Source organism: Dromaius novaehollandiae, chromosome 6 (genome assembly GCF_036370855.1).
Source record: "Dromaius novaehollandiae isolate bDroNov1 chromosome 6, bDroNov1.hap1, whole genome shotgun sequence".
Lineage (NCBI taxonomy): Eukaryota > Metazoa > Chordata > Aves > Casuariiformes > Dromaiidae > Dromaius > Dromaius novaehollandiae.
The window spans coordinates 48781753-48809254 of NC_088103.1; the positions used below are offsets into that span (position 1 = coordinate 48781753).

A 27502-nucleotide genomic window follows, 5' to 3' on the forward strand; every position below is an offset into this window, starting at 1 on the left:
AGGAATTAGGGCTGGAAAGCATGGAGAGGAGTGGTGCATTTTTTAGCAGTATTTTTATGGAATCTATATTTTCTTTAAACTTATATGCAGTAGTGAGTATTCTTACCCTTTTATCAAGGGGGAGGGAAGAAGCTGATCTAACTAAAAACACACTGATATTTGAATACTATTTTGGGGGAACACTAACTATTTTAAAAAACAGGCTTAATTCCACTGCAATTTTGCTCCAATTATGAGATATATTCAAGCAATTTATCAACTGATTGTTCACATATAGTTCAACTCAGACTGCAGCTAGTTTTTTGTGTCTAGTATCACATATTTGTTCTACGGGAAACATTATTTAGAAATCAAAATAATCCTATAAACTGAGTTCTCTTGCACACACATAGACATACAGTATGCAAAGACAGAACGTGCTCCTCTATAAATGATATGCCCTTAAATACGTACACGTGGGAATTTCCAAAGGCCTTTGCAGGATTATGTTTATGGAAAGTGAAGCATGTCCCTGCTGGACTGGGGCCCACGTAAGGCCTCTGCTTGCCTGTATAACAACAGTCTAGTTCCGCACCTGTGGGGATGTGATTTGATGAGAGGACATGAACCCTACACAATATTACAAGGTGCCCCCTAACCAATAAACAGATTTTTGTAAATGAACATCGCAGTTCTGTCTCAAGCACAGAAGAAAAACTCGATATGGTTACAGGACAAAAACCAAGTAGAAAGCATGTTTATTTTTAAATGATGATGCTGCCACAAAGTAAAATACAAATCTGAAAGTTCAGTCAGTTTCATTTACTGAATGACTTCTACTGACTGCTTAGCACTATTCAAATTTAAGAATTAGCAATAAAATTGTTTTATGTAAAAACTTCTTACTCATTTGCCAGTCACACAAACTTAGTGTGAAACTGTCTTGTTTAAAAGGACAACAGATACCATACAAAGAGCCCTGTCTAATGCTGTTTTCAGCCATTATTTTTAAATGCTTAAAGAAAAATGAATGAGAAAATTCTGAATCCATGAGGAACCTTTTTATTTAAACATATAAAACTTACGATAATTTGGCAAACATCCATTTTTCTCATTAAACAAGATAAAATTATTGAATGAAAATGCATTCCCTTAATACAAACAAGTAAGCAAGCCAACCTTTTTTCAAATCTATACAGGGATGAGGCAAGTTTAAGATGCAAATTTATTTATTTTACAGATAAAAAGACTGAGAAGCACAGGTCTGCAAGAAGAAACAACAGAAGGAACTTCTGTAATTTGGGAGTTAAATAACAGCCTTTGCAAAGGAAACTATTGGATACTAAGGTTCAAATTTTAACTTAGACTGTTGTGGATCATATTCCGAACTAATAAAAATTGGTGAAATTTTACTGATATGCTAATTTTTTCAAGCTGATTGTGTCTTTTAACATTTCATGTCTTGCATAAAATGAAAAACGAGCTAAGCAAAATCTTTAGTAAATGAGAAGTTGCCTCAAATGAGGTAAAAGCTTTCTCTGAATTACTGTATATGTTACATAAGGCCACACATTCTTTTGGGCTAATCCCTTATTGTCATGATTACGTGAGCGGTGAAGAATATTCACATCAATGAAGTATAAAGAAACAACAGTTTAGATGAAGAACTAACTGAATCATGATTGCTATAGTAAAGCTAAGGTTTTATTTTTAAACATCAAGTTCTTTTAATTTTCAAAGATATTTCACTACAAAGCTATATAACAGCTGTTAGTCTTCTGGATTAATTCGTAAAGTATGCTTCAGACAGATTATATATTATACCTTAACTTTAGCATCTCTTCTCCGACACTTACTAAACTAGGAATACAACACTTACAGAACAGATACACACGGATCATACAGCCATTGCTAGCACAGAAGTTTCTGCCTCTTATATTCTTAGATGAGTATTTTCTTCGCTTTGAAACTGGATTTCACCTGCCTTTAAAAAGTACTGCTTGAAGCTGTGGTTGTAAGGCGTCTTCCAATGTAAATCCTGAGGGTCAAGAATGTATGATCAGTAAGTGTTGCATTTCATTTTAAAAGGAATGTACAGCATGTAAGGAACACTCTTTTTTTCCCCCTCATCAGATTACTAGTTATGTAATTTGCAGTAGGAACAGCGGTGCCTGCTATAATTAAGACAGCAAAACAAATGTATATTATAAAACTCAGTTTTCAGTTGCTTATGACTTTGTGTGTATCCTTGTCCAGTAATGCTTCCTATATTCTAAAAGATTAATTCTGTGCAAGCTGAGTTGTTTACTTGTTCAGTTTCAGGAATGCAAAGGTCAGGTAAGGACGCCATTTACGAGATCACATTGCTTCAGGAGCTCTCTGAAGTCAGTTGTCTTGTTACATTTTTCCTTTTGTCATCTTAAGTTTTTTTATTTGCTAAATACATTAACATTTCTAAACATCTCATCTTACTATTACAGGTAGTTTTTACTATTTCTTCAGTTACTTCCCATCTTGGTATGCTTTCACAATTGCCCTCATGTCTTATATTCATTTACTTTCTGCAGAAACGACTATTTTGAAGTGTAACTATTTAAACTGCTTTTACATTAAGCACTTTATGAAGAAATGATTATTGCGTTAGCTATTCTGTACTGAATTGGAATGTTGCAAGATTGTAGTGATGGTGGAAGACACCAGAAAGTAAGTACTCACGTTACAAAATTTGTCTTCATTCTGAAAGGAAAATTCCAGTATGCTTTTGCTCTATGTTGTGCAGTTACTCGTCTTAATTTTGGAAGGAGTTGAATTGATTTCATGCCACTTTTATGGTACTACGTAGATAAGATCTTGATTTTGTATACAAAGATCATCTATGCCTTCACGCACCCCCAATTATGCATACCAAGGGACTAAGGAAGATTGGGGCTGTCCCTTTCCAATTACTGTAGTTGCACGTTCTCCTGTCTACTTCTTCAAGGCTGTGTCCATGCTTGTGAAACCCCTGTTCTTTAGAACTGATTTCTCCTGTACATTGTCTGGCCCTACCAGCCTGACAAACTGTGTGTGTAAAAAGAAAGAGTAAGAAATTATACTTAGGAAGAATTATATACTTCTACTGAAAAGCTGGGACTGAGATTCGTGTAAATAGTACTGGCATGCTTACATTGCCTCTGATCCTAATCTTTACTAAATTTCCAGGAACGCAACTATTTTTCATTTGGTGTGTCAGACTAGAACTAGAATTAGCCCTTACACCTTAAGTAATAAACGACTTCATTTATTTTCCTAAAAGACAAAATTTGAGGCATTCTGTCTCTTGCATTCCCTCACTCTAAACTTTTGCAGCCTTGATAAGGGTTCAGGATCTATGCAGGTGAGTGAGCAGAGAAAGAGCAGGACCAGAACTAATGGAAGGTTCCTTGGAAAACAGGCAGCATCTCAGAACTCATAATCTCCACCAAGCCCTCATGTGCCACAGTGAACTCACAGGAGAAGGCACAGATATGCCTGGATTCCCAGTGTTCTTTGTAGGTATCTAGGAATCTGCAACACTTACGGACAGGCAAACTCTGCTCCTGACTTGTATACTGCAGATATTTTTAAAAGAGAAGGATAATCTGAACCCTTAATCATCTAAAGAAAACGAATTGCTGTTTTCTTTGCATGACCCCCTTCTGAATGTGGAATTTTAAAATGGTAATTGTTTCTTCCTTTGCAATTAGTTTTGAGATTAAAAATCATTCCTCCCTTAGAACTGAATATTATGTACATATAATTATAGTTCATATATATATACATACATACATACATATATATATATATATATATACATATATATATATATATATAAACTATCTCTTCTTTTGAAAAGTTTTCAGCTAGCAAGAAAACCAGAAAAGAAAAGCTTGATACATTCAGCAATACCCAAAGCAGCCAAGTAGGAAACACTTTCTGAAAAACTAGTTGTTGCTCTTCTGTGGAGAACAGTGTACCACTTATCTTTTAGACAAAGCAAAAACCAGGAGTGAAAATTAGGTCACAGAGAAAAGAGGTAAAAAAATTCACAGTGAAAATACTGTTTTTAATTTTTTAAATGTAAACTTACCCAAGACCAATGGCAAGCAAATGAGAAAGTAGCAGAGATGGAAGGAAAACTTTTAAAAATTCTGCTGAAAATATGCCCCCTTTCTTCATTACACTTGTATTTCTCATGCTGAGGGTGGCTGTGCGTCTGGGATGTTTAAAGAGGAATTCCCTAGTTTTGAGGAAGAAAACATAAACATAGCATTTAATGAATATGTACTCAAACTTTTGGAAGTAAAAGCCATATCTGAGTTCATCCAGAAATACTGGCAGCACTCACTTTGGTGGGATGTTCTCAGGCCTGCTGGACCAGTCCCATATCCAATCTGCGTTTTTCTTCAGGAGCCTTTCAACTTCTTTCCTCCTTTCAAGAAAATCTTCTTCAGACTAAAACAAAGAAACATTATCAAACAGTACACCGGACTATTATGGCTAGGCAATTATTACAGCAAAACAAATCTTGTGTCCTGTGTCTAAGCCCATATGCTAGACTGCACCTCTGCAGCTCACTTTTCCCATCTCTTCCCAATATGATTTTTCTGTATCACTTGTAGTAACGTATTTAGATACTAGATAAAGACCTGTGGGGGGGAGTGAGGGGGGATTGTCTTCAGAGCAGGATTTGAACAGAATGGATCAAACACTGTATTTGCTTATGTAAAGGCTACCCTGGAAATATAATGCCACACCTTGTATTTCATCCTCACATAAAGGATCTGAAAATATCCGAAGTCCACACATCTGAATGACATTTGGCAGAAGAAAGTTCTCATTTTGCCTGCATTCAAAATTAAATGGCTATCGTACTTACCTAACCTGAAGATCTATGACACAAGCCAAATGAAACTAATTCTAGTCTAATAAAGCTACTTGGCTTTTGGGCCAGCATTTGTTCATACCAAGGAAACTTGAACTACAGACGAAGAGAGCCCAGGTCTATTTGCATAAATTTGTGCAGGAAAAAACAACAGTGGCTTAATTTTCAAGGGAATACAGTATAAATACTGAATGAGAATGACTCAATTTAATGCACATGCAATAAGCTGAAAATTGCAAAGTCTTGTGATAAAAATAGTATGTTATCATAAGCTTTAAATAGTTATATATACATATGTACACTTAAGAAAGTAAAATTGTCCAGACAACTCTACCATTCTTCTGGTATTTTTCTAACTTTTAATTATTTGATCTCATAGTCTAAATAATGATCTTTAAGTACATGAGGGGTTTTCTGGTAACATAAAATGTAACAATATAACATAAAAACAATTAATTCACAGTATATGTACTGAGTTTACCTAAAGCTGATAATTCATTCAGTTAGATTCCTGTAAGAGCTGTAGGGATGACTGAAGAGTTTTAAATAGGAAAGGAAGAAGCTGTGGGACCAAGTATGTTATATGTAATTTTTGAGAACCAATTAAACTATTATTATGTATACAGCTGTATAATTTAGAAATGCTAATAAAACACTGAAACCCCACTGGGTTAAATGCTGTACTAGCACTAAACACAAAGACATTCCTTCCTTTAAGAAAGTTTGTAACACGGAAGAAAGAGAATCTATAAATGAATACAGAGAGCCAATAAATATTTGCGTTATCAGCCTCATCTTTTATTTTCTAATACTGGTTTTCAAATCATGATTGTAACAGATTCATTCTCTAAAGCAAGGTGAGCTTCTTACCTGAAAGCTATTCTTTTCTCCACTGCTGTGACTCTCTATTTCCAAAGCTCTGTTACTGTCTTGAGGTGTCTGGGAACGAGGAGGGCTTGATAAAGAGAGAAGCACAAGTAAGAAAGAGTTCATTATATCATCATGAGAAAATATTCTTTATGGGGTGAACTAAAGGCTAATGAATGAAGCTTGTAGGTGCAGCTTTCCTGAAGGAGCTATAGGGCCCTGACCTATAATCCCTGAAAGGATCATCTGTCAACTGGCGATATGATTCATCCATCATATACAGTTAATCTTTGATTTCCTAACTGAATCTGCCAAGAACCTTGCTGCACAGAGGTGGTTTTCAGTAGTGTGAAGATATACCTGTGAAGTTGTAAGTCAGGTATGGCCCACATTACTTACTAGATAACACTGGGCAGCTGCTGAAGGATGACAGTGGGTTTTGAATTGAATTTGAGGTAGCCAGATGAAAATGGGAGGTTCTGCATCCTACTGTACATTTCATGAGTCTTGTAGTTCCTCTGATTAAATAAAGTTTAGGCTGCAGACCCTGCAGCCCAGAAGGGTCAAATGAATAAATAAAACTGGCTGACATCTATCATCTATATAAATTTGTATATTATACTTCCAGAAATCTGTATATTTTGTTAATTAGATATTGGAGAAATTTTTAGCAATTAGATATCTAAGAATTCTTTTACCAGATGTACCTCCTTACAAAACAAGTTTTTTTTTTTAATCATCTTTTCCTTTCTGTTGCTCCTGTTTCAAGCAGCAGTGTAAGTAGCATTATATGCTCTTGAGAATGGCATTGATGCTGCTTGCACAAGGGCCAGTCCTTTAGAATAACAGCCACACAGTGCTCTAGGCTTCCCCCCTCCACTGGAACAAGACTGCTGCCTGTCCAAGTTCAACTGCGGCTGCTGAACTTCTGTCAGGATACACCAAAACCTCAAGAAGACATCTTCATGAGATGTGAGAAGTCTTCTAGTGTCCTCTTGCCTGTAACTCCTTTCTGGTTTCAGGACAGGCTTCTATCCAAGCCTTACTTCGGTATTTAAATACCCATCTTCTAAATATGAAGTTTTCCCTGTCTCCTGCTCTGTGCACGTGTATGCATTTGCATATACACATACTCAAATGTGTGTATACATTTCTGTATCTGTCTGCCTCTTGTACATAAAAGTGGCTTTGTGTAAAAGTGAGCTTTACTTTGTTTTTAATAAAGCATTTTATGTCAACCTGTCACAGCGTGAACTTTCTCTTGAACTGCTCCGTCCAGATTCGTGTTGAGCATCAAGGAGTATTTTCTCCATGTCACCATTGTGAATGGAAATAGAGGCTGGCACTTGCTCTTGGCTTGTTGGTGTCGCTGTGCTTCCACTACCGTTTCCATTACTGCTGAAGTGGAGTTCTACCCAGGAACCTGCGTGTCATAATTGAAAACAGAACCAGAATAAATCAAGCGGTTTCACACAACAGGCACATAGAACACGAGACTCTTTATCCTCCCCAGCGTGATATTACAGTATGACGTCCAAAGTACCGGTGTTGGTATCTCAGCAAACGTACACGATGAATTGCCAAAATGTGGAGGTGCTTTTGTTAGCAAGCTGGGAAGTCTCGCAGAACTGAAAATAAGCTGATCATGCACTGTGTCTGTTTCTGAAGCTAGAAAACTTTTATTTTAATTCATAGAGATGTATGTAATTTTTATTGTTCAACATAGGTGGTAGCCCAAGAATTTAATCTCAGGGACTGATGTTCTCTGCCAAAGTTTAGTTGTTAATTTACTCAAAATATTTCAGGATCAAGACTCCAGTCTATGTTTTGTTTAGCCTTTTTTCACTGAACATATTTTTAGGTGTTACTGTTAAGCAATAGAGGATATGTGGCAATGACTAAGATCACGTGCTGCTGTTTGCAGTATATTTAACACTGACAGTCACATGTTGCTTTGTCTTCTTAAAGTGTTCTGAATAACAACTCTCTTCAGGGCGAGCAGTAACCAATGCACAAAAGGACCCATATCTGTTTTGTCACTTATAAAATTAGATATTATTTAAATAGTTATATAAATAGCAATGGAATTTACCTATACAGAGGTTTACGTATGTAAAATCTGACAACAGTAGAAGTAGGTGCAAGTATCCTGCCCATTGAAGGACACATTTCAAAGCTCAAAAGCCTGAATGGGAAATTCAGCAGCAAACACTAGGAGAAAGAAGGCAGGCGGACCTACGTGAATTTTGGTTAGCACAGCAGAGGGGCTGTCTAGGACATAAACAAGGAAAGGGAGGGGCAGAGAGAGACATTCACCTTCAGAGTGTTCCTGCTCCAGTGTTAAGAGAGGAACTGGACTAGAGAAACGGACTGGGGCAGAGTTCAGAAAGCACCTTAAATTCAATAAAACAGCAGAAGGAATAAAGGAACATAAAGGAATAATGTAATGCAGAAGGAGAGACGCTAATGAACAGATCTAGTGCAACGTATAAACCATAAAAGCAGAAAGGTACTCTGGTTGTGAATAGATTTAAGGTTCAAAATAAAACTAAAACAGCAGGAAGCCAAGCTACTCAATTTCCATTAACAACATTAATTTCTTTCCTTCTTTTTCTTCAAAAGATCTTGTGGTCTTCTGTTTTTTAATGGAAACATTCTGGGTTACAAACTTCAGAAGAAACATTTTTCTGGATAATCTCTTTTACTTCGTAACGTTTTTAAATGACTGATTACCTGTTTATTGGTTTGTATCGATACAACTTACGAAATCCTGAGCTGTCAGAAGAACGATCAAAACCACTGAAGGGTAAATTAGGGAAACTGTCCAACTGGAGCCTTAGTTCCAGCTACCTTGAGAGTATCATCTAATACAAGTCCACCTGCCCTTGTTGCTGATGCCCCTTCACATCCTACCTCAGCTTCTGCTCCTCCACTTATTATTGGGCCACATGTACTACATTGTAACGATTTGTTAGCTTAGAAGCTATTTTTCCTGTAAAGATGCATATGACTTGGGATGCACTTCCCACATCACTTTTCAGCAACTATCAGCACTACAGGCATACATAACAGGTTCGTATAGCAAATTAAAGTTACTGAAGTGAAATCTTTTTGGATACAGCACAGTTAATGTATGATAAAACGTGGAGAAAAGAAATATCACAATAGAAAGATGACAGAATACCTGCATATTTAACGTGTTTCCGTTTTTTTCTTCTTTTTCTTTTAGACACTCTTGAGACTAGGGCTGTGTTACTGTATCAAGTTGTTAAGTTGTTTACCACTTAAAGATAGCCTACATTTTCAAAAAGTTGGAAACATGAACCACTACGAGCATGGGTAATGTGGCAATGCAAACTGAACAGACTAAATCATAGGGAAGGACCTTAAGGGAGAATGATGTCATACGATGCTCTTGCATACGTACTGTGGAAGTACAGATTAGCATAAGAAAAGACACTGAAGGAGTTCTGTAAATCTTAATTTCTTAGTATACAGTTTTCAAAACTGGAGAGTTGGATGTCTGAAACAAAAAGATATAAAAAGTCCACAGATATAGAGAGTATGCCTCTTTACACTGCTAAAATCACCATGTGAATCATAGTTTAATACGCAGTTGCACTAAGATTTCCCAGCTCTACCGTAAATTCACTTGGTAAATGCAAGATACATGCAGATGACCCAGATTTCCCCTTAAAGGCACATCCCAAACTCTCAAAAGGTGCCATTTCTTTCGAAAACAAAGGCTCTGTACCAGGGTGTATATACTCCATGAGGCTCTACCTTAACCTGGCTGGTGGTTAAGTTACGAGACTGAGGTACCGTGGCTGAGTTTGAGCAGTTCTTTCACCCGAGTCTTAATTTCTCTCTGTTATTAGGAGGCTTTATAGACAGTTTCCTGCGAAGCTGCTGCCAGGACTGCTACAAAATCACAGATTAACAACAGAAAGATCTGATTAAGTGAAGATCTAGCTTTTACATCGAGCTGCTAGGCGTGGGTTGATCCTGCGCTGGATGCAGCACCTGAGGAAGCCGCACTAAGGCCTTTCTCCTCGCGTCCATGACAGAAACGGAGCAGGTGGAAGACCGTAAAACCTGCTTCCTGCCTGCGGACATTAACAACGGCGAGAGCAGCCCCTCGGGCTTGTCTGAGCGCACGCACGCACGGCTCCGCGTCCCCAGCGCGACAAACGCCTCTCCCCACACGGACACCGCGCGGGGCGGACGATTTCGCCGCCCTCCAGGCACGGCGGCGACAGGCGCGGCCTCACAGGGGCGGGCGGCCCGCCGCGCGCTGCCAGCCGGCCCCGGGGGCCCCGCGAGCCCTTACCCTGCAGATTCTCCTCCTGCGGGCTGAGGCGCGACATGGCCGGGACGCGCCGCTGCCGCCGGGGCCGGGGCCGGGGCGGTGCTGGGCCGCGCGGCTGGACGCGCACTGACCCCCGCGCCGCGCCGCGCCTCACCGCACCGCACCGCACCGCGCCGCCGGCCCTGCCCGGCCGTGACGTCAGCGGCCGCGCCCGCCCCATTGGCCGCCGCCGCGCCCCCTCCCCCACCGCCGCGCGCGGCGGCCGTTGGGGCCGTTGGGGGCGGTTGGGGGCGCGGCGCCCCCCCCTTCGCCCCCCCCCCCCCGTAGCCGTGCGGGCGGCTTCCTGTGAGGGCTGGCGGCGCGCAGCGTTTTTTACTACTTAAAGTAGTTTAAAGTAACTGCTTGAGCTCAAGTGTCTTGAGCTATCCTCTCTGCTCTTCATGTATGGTTTGGGCAATTTAACGTGTTAGTATTTCGGCTTGAAGATACAGAAGAAAGTTGATCTGCTGTGAATTGGATTCCTTCTCTTGAGGGAATCAGAAATCACATCAGCTTCTGCCTGCCTCCGTGTCACTATGAACAGCTTATAATAACTGTGGAGAAGGGAAAACAGAAAAAATACCTGAGGGGGTCAACGTGTGCCTGCTCATAGAAGAGGTTAGTTGCAAACTCAGAGGATCACCTAAGCCTCTGGGAGCAATAGCGGAGACCTGGGAATGGCCAAGGCCATGGAAAAGGCCAAGGCAATGGAAAAAGACTAATGGAGGAAGGAATGGGATAGCTTCCTCAGAGGAGCTGCTAATTTTTCCAGTCCATACCTACTCGGTGTTGTATACCACCTTTATATTACATGTATACCTATGTACTACAACGTACTTCCAACTTGTGTTTGTCAATTGAATACGATGTTTTTTACATAAACTTCTGCAGGGCTAAGAAAAAGCTGTGCCTGGATTTCAAGCCCAACCATATCTGATTGCAAAAGCACAAGCTGTGGCCTTGAAACCAGTCTCTGACAGCTCTAAAATGAATGGCACAGAGCCTTAAAATAGATAATAATTAATTATTTCTTTTTTTAAAATATTGACTAAGGTTGTAATGTCATCAGAGCAGACAGCAGGGCTTCTCCAAATAAGAGATGACATAGTGAAAAGGAGTGTTACCATTCAAAAGCAGATACTGACTGACTGCTGGGGATTAATTTAATAAAGACAAATAAATAAAATTTTGTTTTGTTCAGCCAGAGGATGGGTAAAGTTTTGTTTACTTAATGTAGGATGCAGGCATTTTCTCCAGGCTGAAATCTTTTTCATTTGTGCCTTTCTGCAGTAGGCAATTGTGAAGCTCAGATAAAATATATCTCTGGCAAATCTTCCGTGAAGTGTTTTGATAGCAAGGAAGATTAATCTGTGATCTGCCCTTGTGCTGCTTAGCGCATCAAGCCCACACTCTGATCATACTGTTCCAGCACAGCCCCAGTGCATGGAGATCTGTAAATATACAAGGTCAGGATTTTATTAATAGGTATATTATACTGAGCATGGCCAATGGGTTATTGGACTAAGTGGAACAACAGCTTGGCCCATGAAGACATTTTCATGGTCAGTTCTCCAGCTTTGCGTAGTGCATCCTTACACACCATTTTTCCATACCTGAGTCCTAGGCCTTCTGGAACTAAAGCAGGGCTTTAAGTAGGACTTTACGTAAAGGTAATCGGTCTTTAAGTATGAAGGAAGTCTCCTCATACTGGTATGAATTCTGAATGTGGTAAATTCTGCATGTGATAAAAATTTGATGTGTTCATTCACATGAGAAAAACTACTTGGACGGTCAGTGGAAAAGAACCCCAAAGCCAAAGCAAACCCTCCTAAAAATAATTCTAAGAAATCGAAAACTTGTGTTGTGACATTAGTTCAGACCTTTACAGACTGAAGATGATTTTTTCATGATTTTTTCTGCTGACAGATTTTCTGCACAGCTCCCTCACTAAAGAGAAATGTTGAAAGTGCAGTATGTCTTGGGATCAATATATATGCCTTGATTTTGTCTCCACAGTCATTAGCAGATGCATTATGCGGCAACCAGATTACTCTTAAATTACACTGGCATGTAACAAAATAGATTAATCATCTTAATATCTTCATTTAAATACAAAAAAATACAAATGTTATATCTGTCTAACAGGCTTTTAATAAAATCCTGTTATTGACTGTTCAGTCATTTCTTTAGCCTGGCTTCCTAAAGGAAACACTGTCTATCCAGACTGTCAGCCTTCTCACTGGAATAACTTAAATCAGGCCAAATCAGAAAGCAGGGTATAAGTCTATAAAATAACTAGGTTCTTGCAGTTTTAAGAAAATTAGTGTCTGGGTAAAGAAGAAATATCTGAATCAGTAGCCTAGTGAGGGAGCAGCAGGTAGAACTCGGGTGTTACGTACTTGGACTAGTTATGTAGTAGCAGCAGTGGCAGCCCCTCCTTGTGCGGGGGGCTCCAGGGTAGCGGCAGAATATGCTGTCTTTTGCCTGCAGGAATACGGAGGACTCAGGAGAGGACCTGGAGTAACACTCATGTGAGACGAGTGAGGCGTTTGGAAAGATAAAGGACACAACTGTAAGGGTTATAAGGTTTTAACAATTGTGTTGTCTGTAGAATAATTTGCAAGGCTGGAACCTCTGATCTAGCACATCAGGCCCTGAAATGGCTTTAGCCTTGGAGACGTCAGATCTGATCCTTGAAGAAGCAAGTTCTTCATATGTTTGTTTATAATTTTCTCTTCATGTATTAGGCCAATAGCTGGGCACAGACAGCTGGAGGCTGCCTCAAACTGGACTTTGTGTTCATCTGTAGCTCTCTGCTGCTCTCTGCTGTCCAGCAAACCTTTGCACCTAGCTCTGAAGAATAATCCACAGAAATCTAAGAGGCCTTGAACACTGAAGAGCAAATTAATCATTCCACAATACAGACAGAAGTGTTAGTTTTTCCATGTGAATATGATACTTACATGTCCCGCAGGACATGTAATGCGGAAGCATTTAAGGAACAGAAGGCTAAACACTGTGTCAATGAGAATATGAGCTGACTGGCTCAGGAAGAGAGGAAAGGATCACTGAAGTAATTGTTTCACCTTTTTCTGTCTCCTCCCACAGCAAGAAATCTAAGGGGAGAAGATTTACCGTCTGGATATCCGCCAGTCGACAGTCCTGAATAGTCTTTTCCTCCACTCTGGGAACCAGGAATAATTCCATGATATTCATAGCAGGTGGAAGTCTGTTCTAAAAATGTCTCCTAATAGGACAAAAAAACAGACAAATATTTTATCTTTTAGTGCTGAACACTGAACATATCCTATGTGAAGCAATACATTTACCATGTGCTATTTCCTCTTTCAGCAGCATGAATATTACATTGTCTTAGAACTGACTTCCTCTGTTATCGGTTTTTCAGCAGCAACAAGCCCTTCTCTAGAAGGAATTTGAGCAAACATAAATCTATGTTAGGATTTGCTGATGACATTGCTCCTCTATTGTTCTGCTGGGAAGAAGAGGGGAAAGGAGAGCTTTTCCCTTTTGCAGGATGTGCTTCGTAATTGGGCAACTGTATGACAGTATAAGAAGAGACGTTATATTTTCAAGCCTTTTTTTTTTTCCAGCCTGATGGAAGTATCTAGCTTGTATCCAGTCTATTTAATATGGTTATATTTTGTTAGATTCTTCAGTTGCCCCAGAGTGCTGAATTAATTAAAAGGTCAAGGTATACAGGATAACTAGGAGCAATGATCCGTTTATTTATCTGCTACTATTAATGCATAGAGATTTTATTAAGAGAATTGTAGAAATATTCTGAAGTGGGATTCTGCAGTTTGTGGGTCAGCTCTTCTAATGTGAGAACCTTATTCATCCATAATAAAACCATGTTTACTGTTTCTACTTCGCAGTACTCCCTTGTCTTCTGCAAGAATCCCAGCCAGAACACAGGGACACACATGTTTTTGTGCCTAAATGCTGGACAGACTATTGGACATGCATGTCTTGGTGATCGTGAGTATACGGATGTGAGCGTGTGACTGAATCAAACTGGTTTTGTTTCGAAATAAGATCACTTTCCTCTCCTATAAGGTCTTGCATTGAGCTTTGCTACAATGCTACAAAGTTATTTCTGACAAGAGAACATCAGGGAAAGGTCTCTATGTTTAATCGCTGAACAAACATTTACGATTTTACAGTATTAGATTGTTATCCTAAATGTCACAGATAATTGGTTTGAATTAAAAATAATTCAATCACAGTAAGGGAAAAAGTCATAAATTGCTGGGAAAGAGATCATTTCAGTAGTAAATATTGAAAGGTTAAAGCTAAGTTTTCAGGAAAGGTTACAATTTTGCTGTTGAAACTTCTCTAACTTTGGAAAATAATTAATTCTGCAAACCATGGGCCAGAGTCTGCTCTGACTGGTGATCTAAAGTTAATGGGAAAAAATGTACTGCTGTAGTAACAGCAGGTGTAATTATATAGGTAGTTATAACTAGGTAGTGGTGCCTAAAATGTGATACTCTTGCATAAGAGGTAGCATAAACTCTCCAGAGACCCTGCCAGGGTCTTGAGCACACCAAAAGGCCTTAATGGCCCTGAGCAGTCACACCCGGGACCTGCCACACTCCTGAGCCCAGGGCCCAGGAGCCCTATTTAAGCCCAGCCCTGGACCTTCACTCCTAGCCTGAGCTATGCTGGTGGTGCACCTGATCCCAGCCCTGTTCCTGAATTATTTGGATGCCCTAGGTTGGCCTCAGACCTGACTTAGGAACTTGCCTTCACCTGCTGATTGCTGGACTGTCTGTGTGGCTGGTTGCTGTGACCGCCCTGCCCCATGGGGTGCTGTGGGACCGTGCCCCCTCGGTGCGGATGTTGCCTTTGTTGCTGCCACCCTTGGCTCCTGGCTCACTTTCTGTTGCGGAGTAGCCCAGCTCTTATCCTCAGTATGGCAAATCATAACAATTACTAGGTGGCATGGGGTGGAGGAATGCGTGGCATACATTTAATAGTAAGTAAATACCTACAAATGTAACAAGGAGGTGTGTTAAAACTAAAGAGCCTCTTTAACTGTGTTAGTACTCTGATTTAAGACTTAATCAGCAGCTGTCCACTCCTGCTCACATTCATCAGCATCTCATTGCTGTTGATTAAATAGCTGTTAAATCCTAGTTCTTAAAATTCTCACCATGGGTAGATATCACAGTGCAGATATGGATTATGAAACCATCTTTGTGAATATTGGTCAGAGAGACTAGCCATCCAATCAAACAACCAACAGGAACTTGAAGTAGCTCAGAAAAAAGCTCAGAAAAGCTACAGGCCTTGACAAAAAGAAGTGATGCTAGCCCTGAAAAAAGGAGGAGATTAAAATGGTCATTTGACAAGTCCTTAGAGTTTAGACAACAAAAGGTGCAGCATGTTTGTTGGGCAAATGTCTGTTGCCAGTTCTGCTTGCCCTGGCTCTGTTGATCAGCAGTTTTGTGCATTCTGCTGCCACCCAACACTAATACGTCCCCGCTGCACAAAACTTCATTAAAACTCCCTTTCTCTTTATGTCCTGTTTGCTGTTGACTGACCTTTATTCCAGGAAATCAATTTACTAGAAGTCTTTTCTGCTTTAAGACGGATATAAAGCAGGGTCAAATTAATCTTCAGACATACTAGTAAATATCGCAATACCCCTGTGACAGCTTACCTCTAGGAATGTTTGTTAGTAATTGGATGCATTTATTTTCATGTAAATCTTCATGGTAAGCGATTTTTGATCATTGCCAGAAGAGCACTCTGCTGTGATCACTGAAAATTGTAAATTATATTCGACTAAATCTTTAAAAGCTTGCTGATCTGTTAACCTGTGATCCTGTTTCAGGATGGAACCCACATTAATTTTGTTTACTTGCATGTCAACAGAAAAATCATGCATTATTTCCTTTTAAATCAGAAACAACGGTGCACGTCCTCTGTTGACTAGAAAACTGCAGTATTTTAAACAGTCGTGAAGTTGTGCTTGTTTATCAGACTCACTTAACTTTGCATCTAATTTTAAGCATGTCTTTCTGTGCTATGTTAGCCTGCAATATTTTTGACAGAAAATTATTTCAGGCATTATGCAAAACCTGTTTATAATCTTGTTTGAATTAGTTTAAAATGGATAATACTGATTAAACTTTCCTTGGTTTCTTATTGATATAAGATAAATCAGAATGAGTAATTTATACCTACTTTGTAATGGATACAGTGTAATGAAAAGTGCAGACTCAGGACTGATTTGGGAGAATGAGGCTGTATGGAACAAGTGCCTGAGTCACTTGAGATGGTGATACTGCTCTGTATAATGCAAGAGATGAAGCACGCTATTTTAGTTATGTGCCTCCTGCTGTTCTCCAGTGGAACAGTGCAGAGCAGATCTTCTTACCTGTGCAAAACACAGGTCCTCAAAAGCTTCTAAAATCCAAGAACAGTGTATTTCCTTCAGTTTTCTTCACTACCAATAATGGCTTAGTTATTAACTTTATCAGCTGCCTCATTAAATCAAGTCAGCATGTGGATTTTCATACCAGGGCATTTCTTGGAAGTGTTCATCATTAACTACCAGACTGCTCTGAGTTACTCATTTCTGAGCTATTCATTCTTATCCAGACTGTTGAGATTACATTTTATAAGTGATGAGGGAAGCAAAAGGAAATATTAGTTCCCCAATGCACCAGGATTTTGGAGAAACTAAATGAACACAGAAATTTGCTTTTATATAATTTTTATAAGGTTTTAAAAGGCAGCAGCACTATAGGGGTGAGGGGTGGAGGCCAATCTTGTAACTTATTTCCACAATTTGTTTTCTTCGTTCTGATTTATGAACGTGCATCACCATTTCTTGCATTTTTCTATGGGCTTTTTCTTAGTTGCAAGAATTTCTGATGGCTGAGTGACAAGAATCTGATCATCAGTATCTTTCATGCCTTATAGCAGCACTGGTTAGCTTTGCACGCTAAAGATGTGCAGAAAACAAGGCTCATTGACTGTAAGTAAGAGTAAATTGATTTTAGATATGCAAACAGATACAATACCTGTAAGAACCACAAATATATTTCTCTTTCCTTGCTTCTATCGGATACATATAGAATCATGTTTGACCTTAGAAATACAGAATGGAGCTTATCTGAAAGACAAATAAAGAAGAGTTCCCTCAGGACATTATTCTTTTAACTTGTTACAGACTCAAGGGGTCCTTATACCACTCCCTAGGAGGAAGCGCGAGGCAATCTACCGCAGGATCTGGAGTGAATAGGGCCATCAGATTGCTCCTACCCAGTTTGTATTCTTCAGCCGAGCAGCTTCCCCACTTATAAAAGCATCATTTAATACTCTTTACCTCAAGCTCTCATCACAATAATCGCAAGGTTTTCTTGACTAAGAAGGTTGCATGTTGTTCCATTTGGAGAGCTTAAAAAAGAAAAAAGCTGCTTCTGACATAGCTACTGCAATCCAAGGGCTGTACTGTGCATTTTGTATAGTGTATTAGACATTTATCTCTGGAAATTACTGAGTGAGAGGCTGAGGAGAAGATTCCTACCCAGTTTCCTTAGAAAGCTGCACAGAATGCTCCATGAGGAATCACCTGGCTGACTTGCTGATCTTTATTATGGCAAAGTAATAAACATTATGCTAAGATAGCTGAAAAAAGGAGGTAAATCAGAAGTTTAAAAACAGAAAACAGACTTCTGTTGTTTTTTTTTAACCTCCACAATCTAAGAAATGCTAACCACTTCTAGAGTGAATCAGAGAAGTGGGGCATGAAAATTTCTTCAGCTCTTCTTTTACTGCTAACCTCAAATTTTTAAAGATTGCTAACTTTTATGTTCTGGTTGATAAAGCACTGTGCGGTGGAATGCTTTGGGCAGATTTGTAATGGACACAGTTCAGTAAATGTAAATTGCCAAAAGAATGTCCTTTCGTTAGCACTTTCTAGCTGAAAAATAAAAACGGTTCTTTGAATGATGTAAATTAATAATGGCCTCTTGCTTTATATCATTTATAACACTGTTTTCCATTTTATTTGTTTACTTACAAATTCCCAGAAAATGTTCCAGTTCAACTCTAAAAATAGAAAACTGTTTTTAGTGCAGCAATTCAAAATGTATTATTTGCAAAGCTTTAGTCAGGTGTCACAGTCAACCAATCAGTCAACCCTTGCATATTGTGGAAAATGGTTCCTCGGTTAGGTTGGGGAATGGGATGGAGTGTATGATTTGGTGATCTTCTCACTGTGGAATGGGTTGAGCTATAGAAGTTCAGCTGAAGAAAGATGGTCTAGTTCTTAAGAAATATGTTTCCTAAAGAAAGTGCAGGGAAAACCACTGAGTTTTTGTCAAAGCTAGAAAAAGAGATGTCCAAAGCTTGTAGTGTATCTTTGCTTGTGTTTGATATTAAATTCAGTATCTTTGGGTTTGTAGACTGAGGCACTGATCCTACAGTGTTTCTTGCATGCAGACTTTGTACTTCCAGGAAGAATTACTGAGTTCAAGAGGATGCCAAAGAGGTATAAAGTCCCACCTAAACCGTCAGGATTGAGGCTGAGGAAAAAATGCCTCTCTAATAAGGAGTATATGTCTCTGAATAATCATTACTTTTTTCACTTCAGCCCTCTATGAATGATCAGAGAAAAGGAAAATTCTGAATCTAAAACTTTGACAGCAAAAAATAGATAGCTTCTGGTCTAGTAGCTTCCTGTCTCTAGAATTTTGATATATTTTTGTCTTTCAGGTATTTCTATGAAGGAATCAGAAATTTTATTCTAATGGTTTTCTCAGACTACCACTACATGTACCTTTGTCAAAGGACAAGTAAATTGCAGAGCAGCAAGAGACGGTATGAGAAATATGGCAGTGGTTAACCACAAAAACAGGAACAAGTTTCTAGGAAGCTGGTGAGAGCAGTCATGCAGTACACAGTTCTTTCATTTGTGCTCTGATGCTGCACAGGGTCTGTGGTTTTGGACTCAGGGAAAACTAGAAGGTTTTTAAATGGAGAGTTCTAGATACTTAGATATTGCTTTTCAGAAAAAAGAAAACACACACAAAAAAACCCACCCATCTTTCTGAAAACTAAAAATATGCTTTAGGATAGGGTTCTGGTTTCCAACTCTGTGCTCAGATCACTGTATCATGCCTGTTGGCAACATGGTGAGTTTGCTCTGAGTAGTTCCTAATCTCCACCATCAGTAAGAAATTAAGAACAAAAATATAGGCCCAGTATCCTATTGACTTCTAGATAATTTTGCAGTGCATGGGGCAGTTTTAAGTATCCTGTCACCACATAGCTTCCATTCCCTGTCTATCTGTATTCGTTACTAAGTACTGAATTAAAGGAGAAACTTCAGTATGGGGAGTCTGAATGCTGAAAATGCTCATTTTTCAATTCTGAAAAGTAGTGAGAGGCAGTAAGCTAGGGGTTAATGAAAAGCCAGGCTTTTCATGTCTGCAGCGCTTTAATTCTCAAATTGTACCTTACAGGAGTTTATAAAGACACCTGCCTCTTTGCCATCGTATTTCCATTTCCACATAATTGCAGAGTAGAGGATTATTCAGTAATAATACTCATATAAAAGATAATCTCTAATGCCTGGCCCTGAGCTTGCATATGTCTAAGGATTTCCTTGTAACTTTGAATGTCTGCTTTGCTAGGAGCAAGTGCAAAGTCTGCTAGCTATTTTTAAATTCAAGTATCCTTCAAATCTTCGCTACCCTTTTCTCTAATTTAGCTACTGCTTCAGGAGGAGTTCGGCTGCGATTCACACTGTGCTGGATGCAAATCTTTGGCTGAAAAAAAGCTGAAAATGCAAGCCGTTCCAGCAGTATCCAGGCATAAAATGACTTTGGGCTGCATTGGAGGTGAGGTGCTTTTATGTTGGCATGTTTGACTTAGATTTCTCCAAGGGTGGGTTTGGGGTTTTTCGTGAGCCTCTGTGATGACGTGCCTGCACTCAGCTGGTAGCTGCAGTGACACTGCAATGGCTGAGGGGCGGCTGTCGGAGGTTCGCAATGAGCTCATTCTCCCAGGAGCGAGCAGGGTTTACAGTGCATCACCCAGCAACTGCAGCGTTCTTGTGAAATCCATCTTTAGCTTCTCCTCAGTTAGGCTGGTCTGAGTCTTCACTTTGGGGGTGTGTACATGGTGAGCAGATTTTACTGTACAGTTGATTCTTTTTTTTTTTTTTCCTCTCTCCTCTAAATGCTTCCCTGGACTGATGAATCATTTTTCATCTGGTTCCACTATTCAGAGGATAGAGATGGAAAATATAGTCTTATGCAGCAGGGATGGATTTTTTTTAGCTTTTTGCAGTGTGAATCATAAAAATCCTTTTAAATCTGTCTGCTAGGAACAGCCTACAGGTTTTAAAATGAAGTGCACTGCGTACAAGGAATGGTGCTGTCCTCAGGTAAAGCAGAAAAGCAGTGTGCATCATGATGGAGCATGCCTGTAAGGTTAGTTCCTATACATGTCTATTCATATATAAATATGTATATAATAAATGTGTGGTGTGTGTGTATATATATATGTTATGTGTGAGTGCTATATACTACATACAGATTTTGTTTAATCCATTTTCAAATGTCCTGTTTTGCATGCTATGTTTGAAATTTTTCCCCTTAATATCTAGTTTCTCTTTGCTGTGTTGAATAAGCACAGCTCTGATTTTCCAGCGGCTTTGGTTTAGGATGCATGCAAGCCCTTCTAAGATAATGTCTCTGCATTTCATTGGTTAAATGGGCTGCACCTTCTTGCTACATTTATTCAGTCCAGATCTTGGTAGAGTCTCCATCATACGTGAGTGAGTTGAAGTGTCAGAGCCTGTAATTGTAGATAAATCCCTTCTGCAACTGTGAATGTTGGTGTTTCAGGGTAATACAATTTATGATAAGTTACAGTAACAAAATAATCTGGTTTCTGTGCTCACTGAATAATTGATTTGGGACATTTCCTATTTTCTGAACTCTGATGCATATATACTGTGTTGCTTGAGAACTGTTTCCTGTTCTTTGCTGTTTAATCTGTTAGATTAAAAAAAAAAGCTTTTTTTCAAGCTGCTTGCTCCCTTGATGGCTTTAAATGTCATTTATCAAGATTCCTTTTCCTTTCAATTAACGTTGCTGCCTCTATGCTGAAACTGTTTAAAATGCACACAGAGTCTGTAGGACAAACACATTGGACTGGAGTCAGATTGACTTTTGTTTGTTATTTCTCACATCGCAATACTTTCAGAGAAACCCATGTACTATACAATAGTAATTTATTGGCAAGAGAGTTGTTCATTGCTGTTAGTCTAGGCTCACAGCTCTTGGCCCTCATGTAGCATTTTTAACATACCAGCTATTCTAAGATTTTGCTTTTATCTGTCTTTTTAAGTCCATGGTGTTTAAATTATGCTCAGAAAAGAAAAGTTTGGCATAGGGGCTGTCGTAATAGTTTATCTTTGCGGTGGAATATCTGTTTATTTTATACTGGCTCCACCAGTTTTCTGACTAGTGACTTCCCTTTCTTCACCTGGAAATACCAGAATGGTGGAAACATTAGCATTTGAAGTGGTGCTGGATTAAAAGGTAACTGAAACTGGTATGAGAATGAAGGAACTCTTTGACGAGAGGAAATCGCACTTGTCACTAGGGCCATGTTTGGAAAAAAAAAACCATCCTATTTTAGGATGACTTTTAAGGATGTGCTTAAGGCCTACTGGTAGTCTTGGAAAACACTAGTATTAAATATATTTGTGGAACTGTGTGCCTATAAAGCTTTTCCATGCTATGTACTCTGAAAGTGGCAGTTGTCAACACCTCCTACCTTGTGAAGCTTCAAAAATTTCCCAGTTCATTGTCAATTTATGTGTAATAGAAGAATAAAACTTTACTTTTTACTTTTTCAAAATGCATCTCTGGAATATTATCCTTTATTGGAAATAGTTCACATTGGAAATCAAATAGTGTCAGCAAATCAGTGCTAACAGATGAAGGCTCTAAATGGTGATCTCTTTTTATTACTTTCCAAAAGTATTAAATGGAAAGTATTTCCATTTACCTATGGGTAAGCTTTCTAAGTTTGTTACCTTCTCAGATGCATACTCTTTATGTATAATCAACAGCAGAGGTTCAAATTCAATGGAGCAATAAAACAAAAGAATTTTACATAAACCAGTTGATTTGAACCTAGGATTTGAACACAAAACTTCCACCAAACTGTTCTGGTTGTTAGATAGGACTGAATAATTTTAAGACAAATAGTAACATTTGTACTCATGTTATGGTAAAAGCAGCCGAATAATAGCTAACACTTCAAACTTCCTTTAATCCTATCTTTTTTTCTGCACAACTGACTAATAATAAATAGCATTTATCTGGATGCTAAGGAGAAAGGAGAGCTTATTCATCTCTAGAGCATCAAATGTTGGCTATTATTGGAGGTAGAATACTAAGCAAATTCTGTCTGTGGTCTAACTTGGAATGGTAATTCCCTGTTTTTCCTTTGTCACTTGCAGTCAAAACTTCTATAATTAAATAGACCTAAAACCAAAAAAGATCCTAGGAATTTAATATAGTTCTGTAGAAATTATTCTAATGGGGAATAACATCATGGTAGGGTTTTTTAAAAACACTTAAGTTCTACGGGAGTTCTACATATCATTATTTCCCAAAACACATACGTAAGCTGCAGGTCAAGGAGTGTTGACTTATTTTAAGCCAAATGGATATTCTTTTATGTTTCTTTTTCAAGTTATTCCACCTGAGCTATGGTCATTTGACCTTGACAAGGTCATATGCAAGAAGGAGACCTTATTTCTCACAGAGCTGAGGTAAACAGGAAGTCAGTTTAGGATACAGAATGTGTATTTTCTATCCATTCAACTAATGTTTCTGGATTCTTATTTTTCCCCTTTTGCTGGTTCCAAGCTCAGCTCTCATTTCGTAATACAGCTGCGAGGTCTAAGCGTTTGGTGAGAGTGGTTTCTGATTTGGAGTTGTATGGAGAGGAATAGTCTCTGTGACTCTCCTAAACTTTCCCAGATTTATCTGGGAATGTCCCATCTTGTCTAAAAGCTGCTAACAAAATGACCCTGGATATTCCATGAGGCTTATTTTGTCATAATTCATAGCTAGAATTTATTCCCATGGAAGTAGTCTAATATTAGTTGAAGAGCAAACTATTAGCTGTGCAAGACTGCTGTGGTGTGAGATGCTATTTAGACCTGTCATCAGTCTGTGGCAATCCTGGATTCTATTTCAACCCTGTGAAAATCAGTATAGATGTAATTAATTGATTCAACTTGTGCTTTTGATACACAAAAAGTCTTCTCATCTTTTTGCTGACTGCTCAGTTTTGTCTTCCCTGTCCCTTGGTTGAATAATATATGTATCCTGTAGCACATACTGTAAGTAAAGGAGAGCATTAAGGAACAGATGGCACATACTGTATTTTAGTGGGATGTAAATCTGGAACAAATTCTGTATTAATGTTGTTTAATTAAAAGAGAATTTACACAGAAAAGGCCTGTTTCTGATCCCACTGAGTCAATGTCAGAACTCCTACTGCCTTCAGGGAACTCAGGCTATGCCCAGAAGGAGAATTTTGCAAAGTGGCTGAAAGTTTTACTGAGTTGCACTAACTTTTAACAGGAGCTTTACTCTAAAATCCCCAAGGCCCTCTTGAAAAATTCTTACTACATTCAGTTTAACTAATTTAACATTAAAATATATTGACTCACTTCATACTGGATTACTTCTCTAGCTGCCTCCATGATAAATGAATTCTAGACATGGTTTATAAGGGTGTGTTTAGTTTGGGTGAAGAGTGTGCTTTTGAAGCAAATTCGATCATCCCCATCTGCTGCACTTCAGTTTGCATCTTGGTGTGGTCTCAGATGCCCATTCTGGATCCCTTTTGGATAAAACTAAATTCGAAGATGTTCTCCAACCAATGACCAGTGCTCACACCACAGGACAGCACTGGAGTTTGAAGCACCCTCATATATATAGTGTGAGTGCCAGGTCTTCGGTATCAACCATTTTGCTTTGTATGTGCTGCACTGCTTGCTAATACAGACACAGCCTAAGGCAGTCTGCAAGGAGCATCAGCTGTCATTGGGTTAGTAACCGTTCAGGAGGATGAAAGCTTGAGTTATACCTCAGAAAACTCATATATTAGTGTGTAGGATTACAGGAGGTATTGTGTTGGACCATCTCTAATGAGGACTGGGTCAGGTAGTCAGCAACAGAGTCTTTCTAGTCCATGCTAAAGAACTGCAGTTAGTGTGGAAGGATATAATCCTTCTAATGTGGAGAGGGCCTCAAAATACATTAGGCTTTTAGGTAGGACATTTATATTTAGAGAATCTATGCATTTAATTTATTGTTGCTGCTAGTGTGGCTGCTATTTTCTACAGTAACTGAATGTTTGAAAATGTAATGGAGGATGCAAATAGATGGTAAATACAAAAGACTTTTCTTCTCTTAAAGGATTCACAGCCCAAGACTGCAGGGTATGTGACAGAGAGATCTTGCTCTGCTCACACAGAGCACAACCACAGTATAAGGCACCAGGTACATCTATTAGTTGTTTACCTAGGAAGGATGGCAGTCTTGAGGGGAAAATAGATTCTGTATCTTAATTTTGTTAACTTTATCCTTGACTCACTAACTGTACTTGTAACTAATTACAGTCCTTGCAATTAATGTACAGTAATGTTTTTGCTACATATAAAAATTACTGGTATTTAAGTCATGTATCTATTCCCATTTAACTCTGAACAAAAGTCACAGTTTTTCAGATTTTCTCAGATATTATGATAGATAGTGTAGAATGCAAATTTAATTAATACGCAAAGAGTAATCCACATCCCAGTCAAAGTGACAGCGATGTTTGACAGAATGTGTGGCAGTGATACCCCAGAATTCACTGACGGAGTTCAACTCATTAACGTTGTATCTTAAATACAATCGGTAGAACATTCACAGTTGTTCAGTTCTGACTGTCAGTGAACAGGGTTAGGTCAGTGTGATTTTTTTTTCTTTGAGAAGTGCCTTTTGAGATGGAAAAATTGAATTTTTTTCAGCTTTTCCTTTCCTTGCTTATGTACTTCTGGCAGTTTATGGCACCGTGTCAGAATAATTGATCATTTTCCGAACGGCTTATGCTATTTAGTCTGTTTTGAGGCTGGGCAAAGTGAATTTCACTCCATCAGATCACAAGCTAATTTCGTGAGGAGCAGATTCATGATTATATAGGGAAATATACATGTGATATTTCCAACATTAGAAATGATTGATTTTAATATGTCACATAGACTACAGATTTAGGGAGCGTGACAAAAAAAGCAGATCACATCTTTTTCGCAGACTAGGTACACTTATACTTACAGAAGGTTGGGCGCATCCAGAGAGTTGAGGCCGAGGACAGGGGAGGACAGGCAGGGGGGAGGAAGGGAACGGGGAGCAGTGCAGCAGCTCTCTCGCGTGACCCAGAGCAAACATCTCTGGGCAGTGCTCATGAAGGAACAGAGGCTGTATCTCCTCAAACTCCATATCCTCATGGTAAATTTGTCTCTGCTTATGGTGTGCATGGCTATGAAAGCCCTTCTTTTATTTTTAGATAGCAGATGAAGTCCTTGTACTGTATGGGAACAGTCAGGAAACATTTTACCCTGCAGTGCTGTACTCTGAACTATTTGGATGCTAAGAACAGCATAGTTGAGTTTGCCATGCTCGCGCCCAGGCAGCATTCATCTGGATGACATTTGCTGAAGTTCATGTTTTCTGATACTTGCACTGGCTTGCATGGCACTCTTCCTAACATTACCTTACACCGTACAGATGCCTCCACACAGACTGACAGTCCAAGCTCGAAGAGATTATGATCAATTGACAAAAGGGGGGACGGAAAAAAAGGGAAATAAATTGGTGTTCCTAAACAGGCCTGTGTCAGACTAGGTAATAGACCTTTGGCTCCCAGTCAAGCGCTCCATCCACTAATGTGTGAGACCAGTCACTCAGTGGAGCTAATTTGTTGTTTGTTGGGAAGCAGCTTGCAACTACTGAGAGTACAGTCACCTGAAGTAGCGTTTTCCTTGAAGAATGAAACAACAAAAGCAGCTAAGTTCTGGAAATGAAAAACATTATGTAGTGAATGATATATTCACTTCAGTTTTCTGCAAATTGATGATTTCAAGTTGTAACTATTTACATGTTACAGAATAATGACGTTATGAACTACTGCTCATCCTGGGATATTACTATTTATGCAACATTAATACAACTTAAAATATTTTAAAGTTAAGACATCTTCCAATATGTCACAGCAAACTAAAGCAATTCTCTTGTCTAATGCTGTTGTAAAAATAAAGCTTCAGTATTAATGGCTTACAAATTTTTATATATGAGCTCACATAAATTTGAGCACTTAATCATCCCATTCTTTTATTTTCCTGGTTTATAAAATGTTTTCTGTAACACTGCAAACTCCCATCAGGTTGTGGTTTTTTTTTAATATATAGGATTATTATTTGTGTGTGTGTGTGTGTGTGGTTTTTTTTACACTGTCTGAGAAGAAATATCTGCACAGAAAGTTCATAAGAAACTTGAGGGCATACTTTAAATCTAATATTACCATCCAAAGCATAGATTTTTCTTTACCTCAAAGGCTAAATTTCAAATTTCCACATAAATAAGAGAGAGGTTCCCTAAACACGGCTGATATGGTCATGTTTGCATGTTAAGCTATATAGTAACTTTTGGTAATAGCCTTTTTCACTTTGGAGAATTCCAGTAATGTGCATACCCAGATGTGATAGCCAACTTTTGCACTAGTTCAAAGAAGGGACCTGGCAAGTAGCTAATATTTGGTCCATAACAGTAAATATCCATAGTTATTTATGGGGTGATAACTGACATTTTTATCTTTACATTTTGCTTGTTTTATTAGCAAAATAAAATGATTGATCATTGTTGTCTAATATCAGTTTCTTGCATGTTAAGGAAGGCCATATTATTCTGACAGTATTTCTTGGGTAATGCTTTTTATATTGACTAGGAAGGCAGATTATCCATATGGTTCAGTTCAACAAAAAAAATGGTTGGAGCACACGTGAATGCCTAAGCAAGAATGAGGCAGAGTGTGGAATACACCCGCGGCTGTGAACCTTCATGTGCTCCTGAGCACAGGCCACCTCACACATCGCCCAGCCGTTCCGCTGACAAGCAGGAGCTTCCCTGTCTGGGAAATGGGCATAACAGGCTGAGCACACGGACATTTGCTGATAGGAGACATTATTGGAGTGAGGTATTGCTGCTGTGACTTTTGGGATTATCATAATCAAGTTTCAATATTTCTAATTTGTTTGGATTCAAAGCAAAACCAGGGAAATGTACAGGCAA

At 38.9% G+C, this 27502-nt stretch overlaps 2 protein-coding genes across 8 annotated transcripts in view; one reads left to right on the top strand and one right to left on the bottom strand.

Moving 5' to 3' along the window:
* Nucleotides 1-1025: 1025 nt before the first annotated feature.
* Nucleotides 1026-10270, bottom strand: BNIP3 (BCL2 interacting protein 3). Its single transcript, XM_026115905.2, has 6 exons — nucleotides 10080-10270; nucleotides 6989-7172; nucleotides 5753-5837; nucleotides 4346-4452; nucleotides 4088-4237; nucleotides 1026-2017 (listed from the first exon to the last, which is right to left on the bottom strand). Exons 1-6 carry the CDS (start codon nucleotides 10114-10116, stop codon nucleotides 1966-1968), a joined length of 615 nt encoding a protein of 204 aa, XP_025971690.2. The 5' UTR covers nucleotides 10117-10270; the 3' UTR covers nucleotides 1026-1965.
* Nucleotides 10271-19704: 9434 nt separating this feature from the next.
* JAKMIP3 (Janus kinase and microtubule interacting protein 3) overlaps nucleotides 19705-27502 on the top strand; it is a 120948-nt gene continuing 113150 nt past the window's right edge. For all 7 annotated transcript variants that reach the window (XM_064514413.1, XM_026115893.2, XM_064514417.1 and 4 more), the window contains exons 1-2: nucleotides 19705-19975; nucleotides 20464-20569. The gene's annotated coding sequence lies outside the window, so the exon portion shown is untranslated. The remainder of the gene's footprint in view (nucleotides 19976-20463; nucleotides 20570-27502) is intronic.

Bases quoted from the DNA above. Each gene is read 5' to 3' on its own strand.
- BNIP3 (XM_026115905.2), bottom strand. From the start codon at position 10,116: ATGTCGCGCCTCAGCCCGCAGGAGGAGAATCTGCAGG. The intron at 7,173-10,079 runs GTAAGGGCTCGC...TATGACACGCAG, and splicing joins GCAGGAGGAGAATCTGCAGG to GTTCCTGGGTAGAACTCCAC. The intron at 4,238-4,345 runs GTGAGTGCTGCC...CCTCAAAACTAG, and splicing joins CCTGAGAACATCCCACCAAA to GGAATTCCTCTTTAAACATC.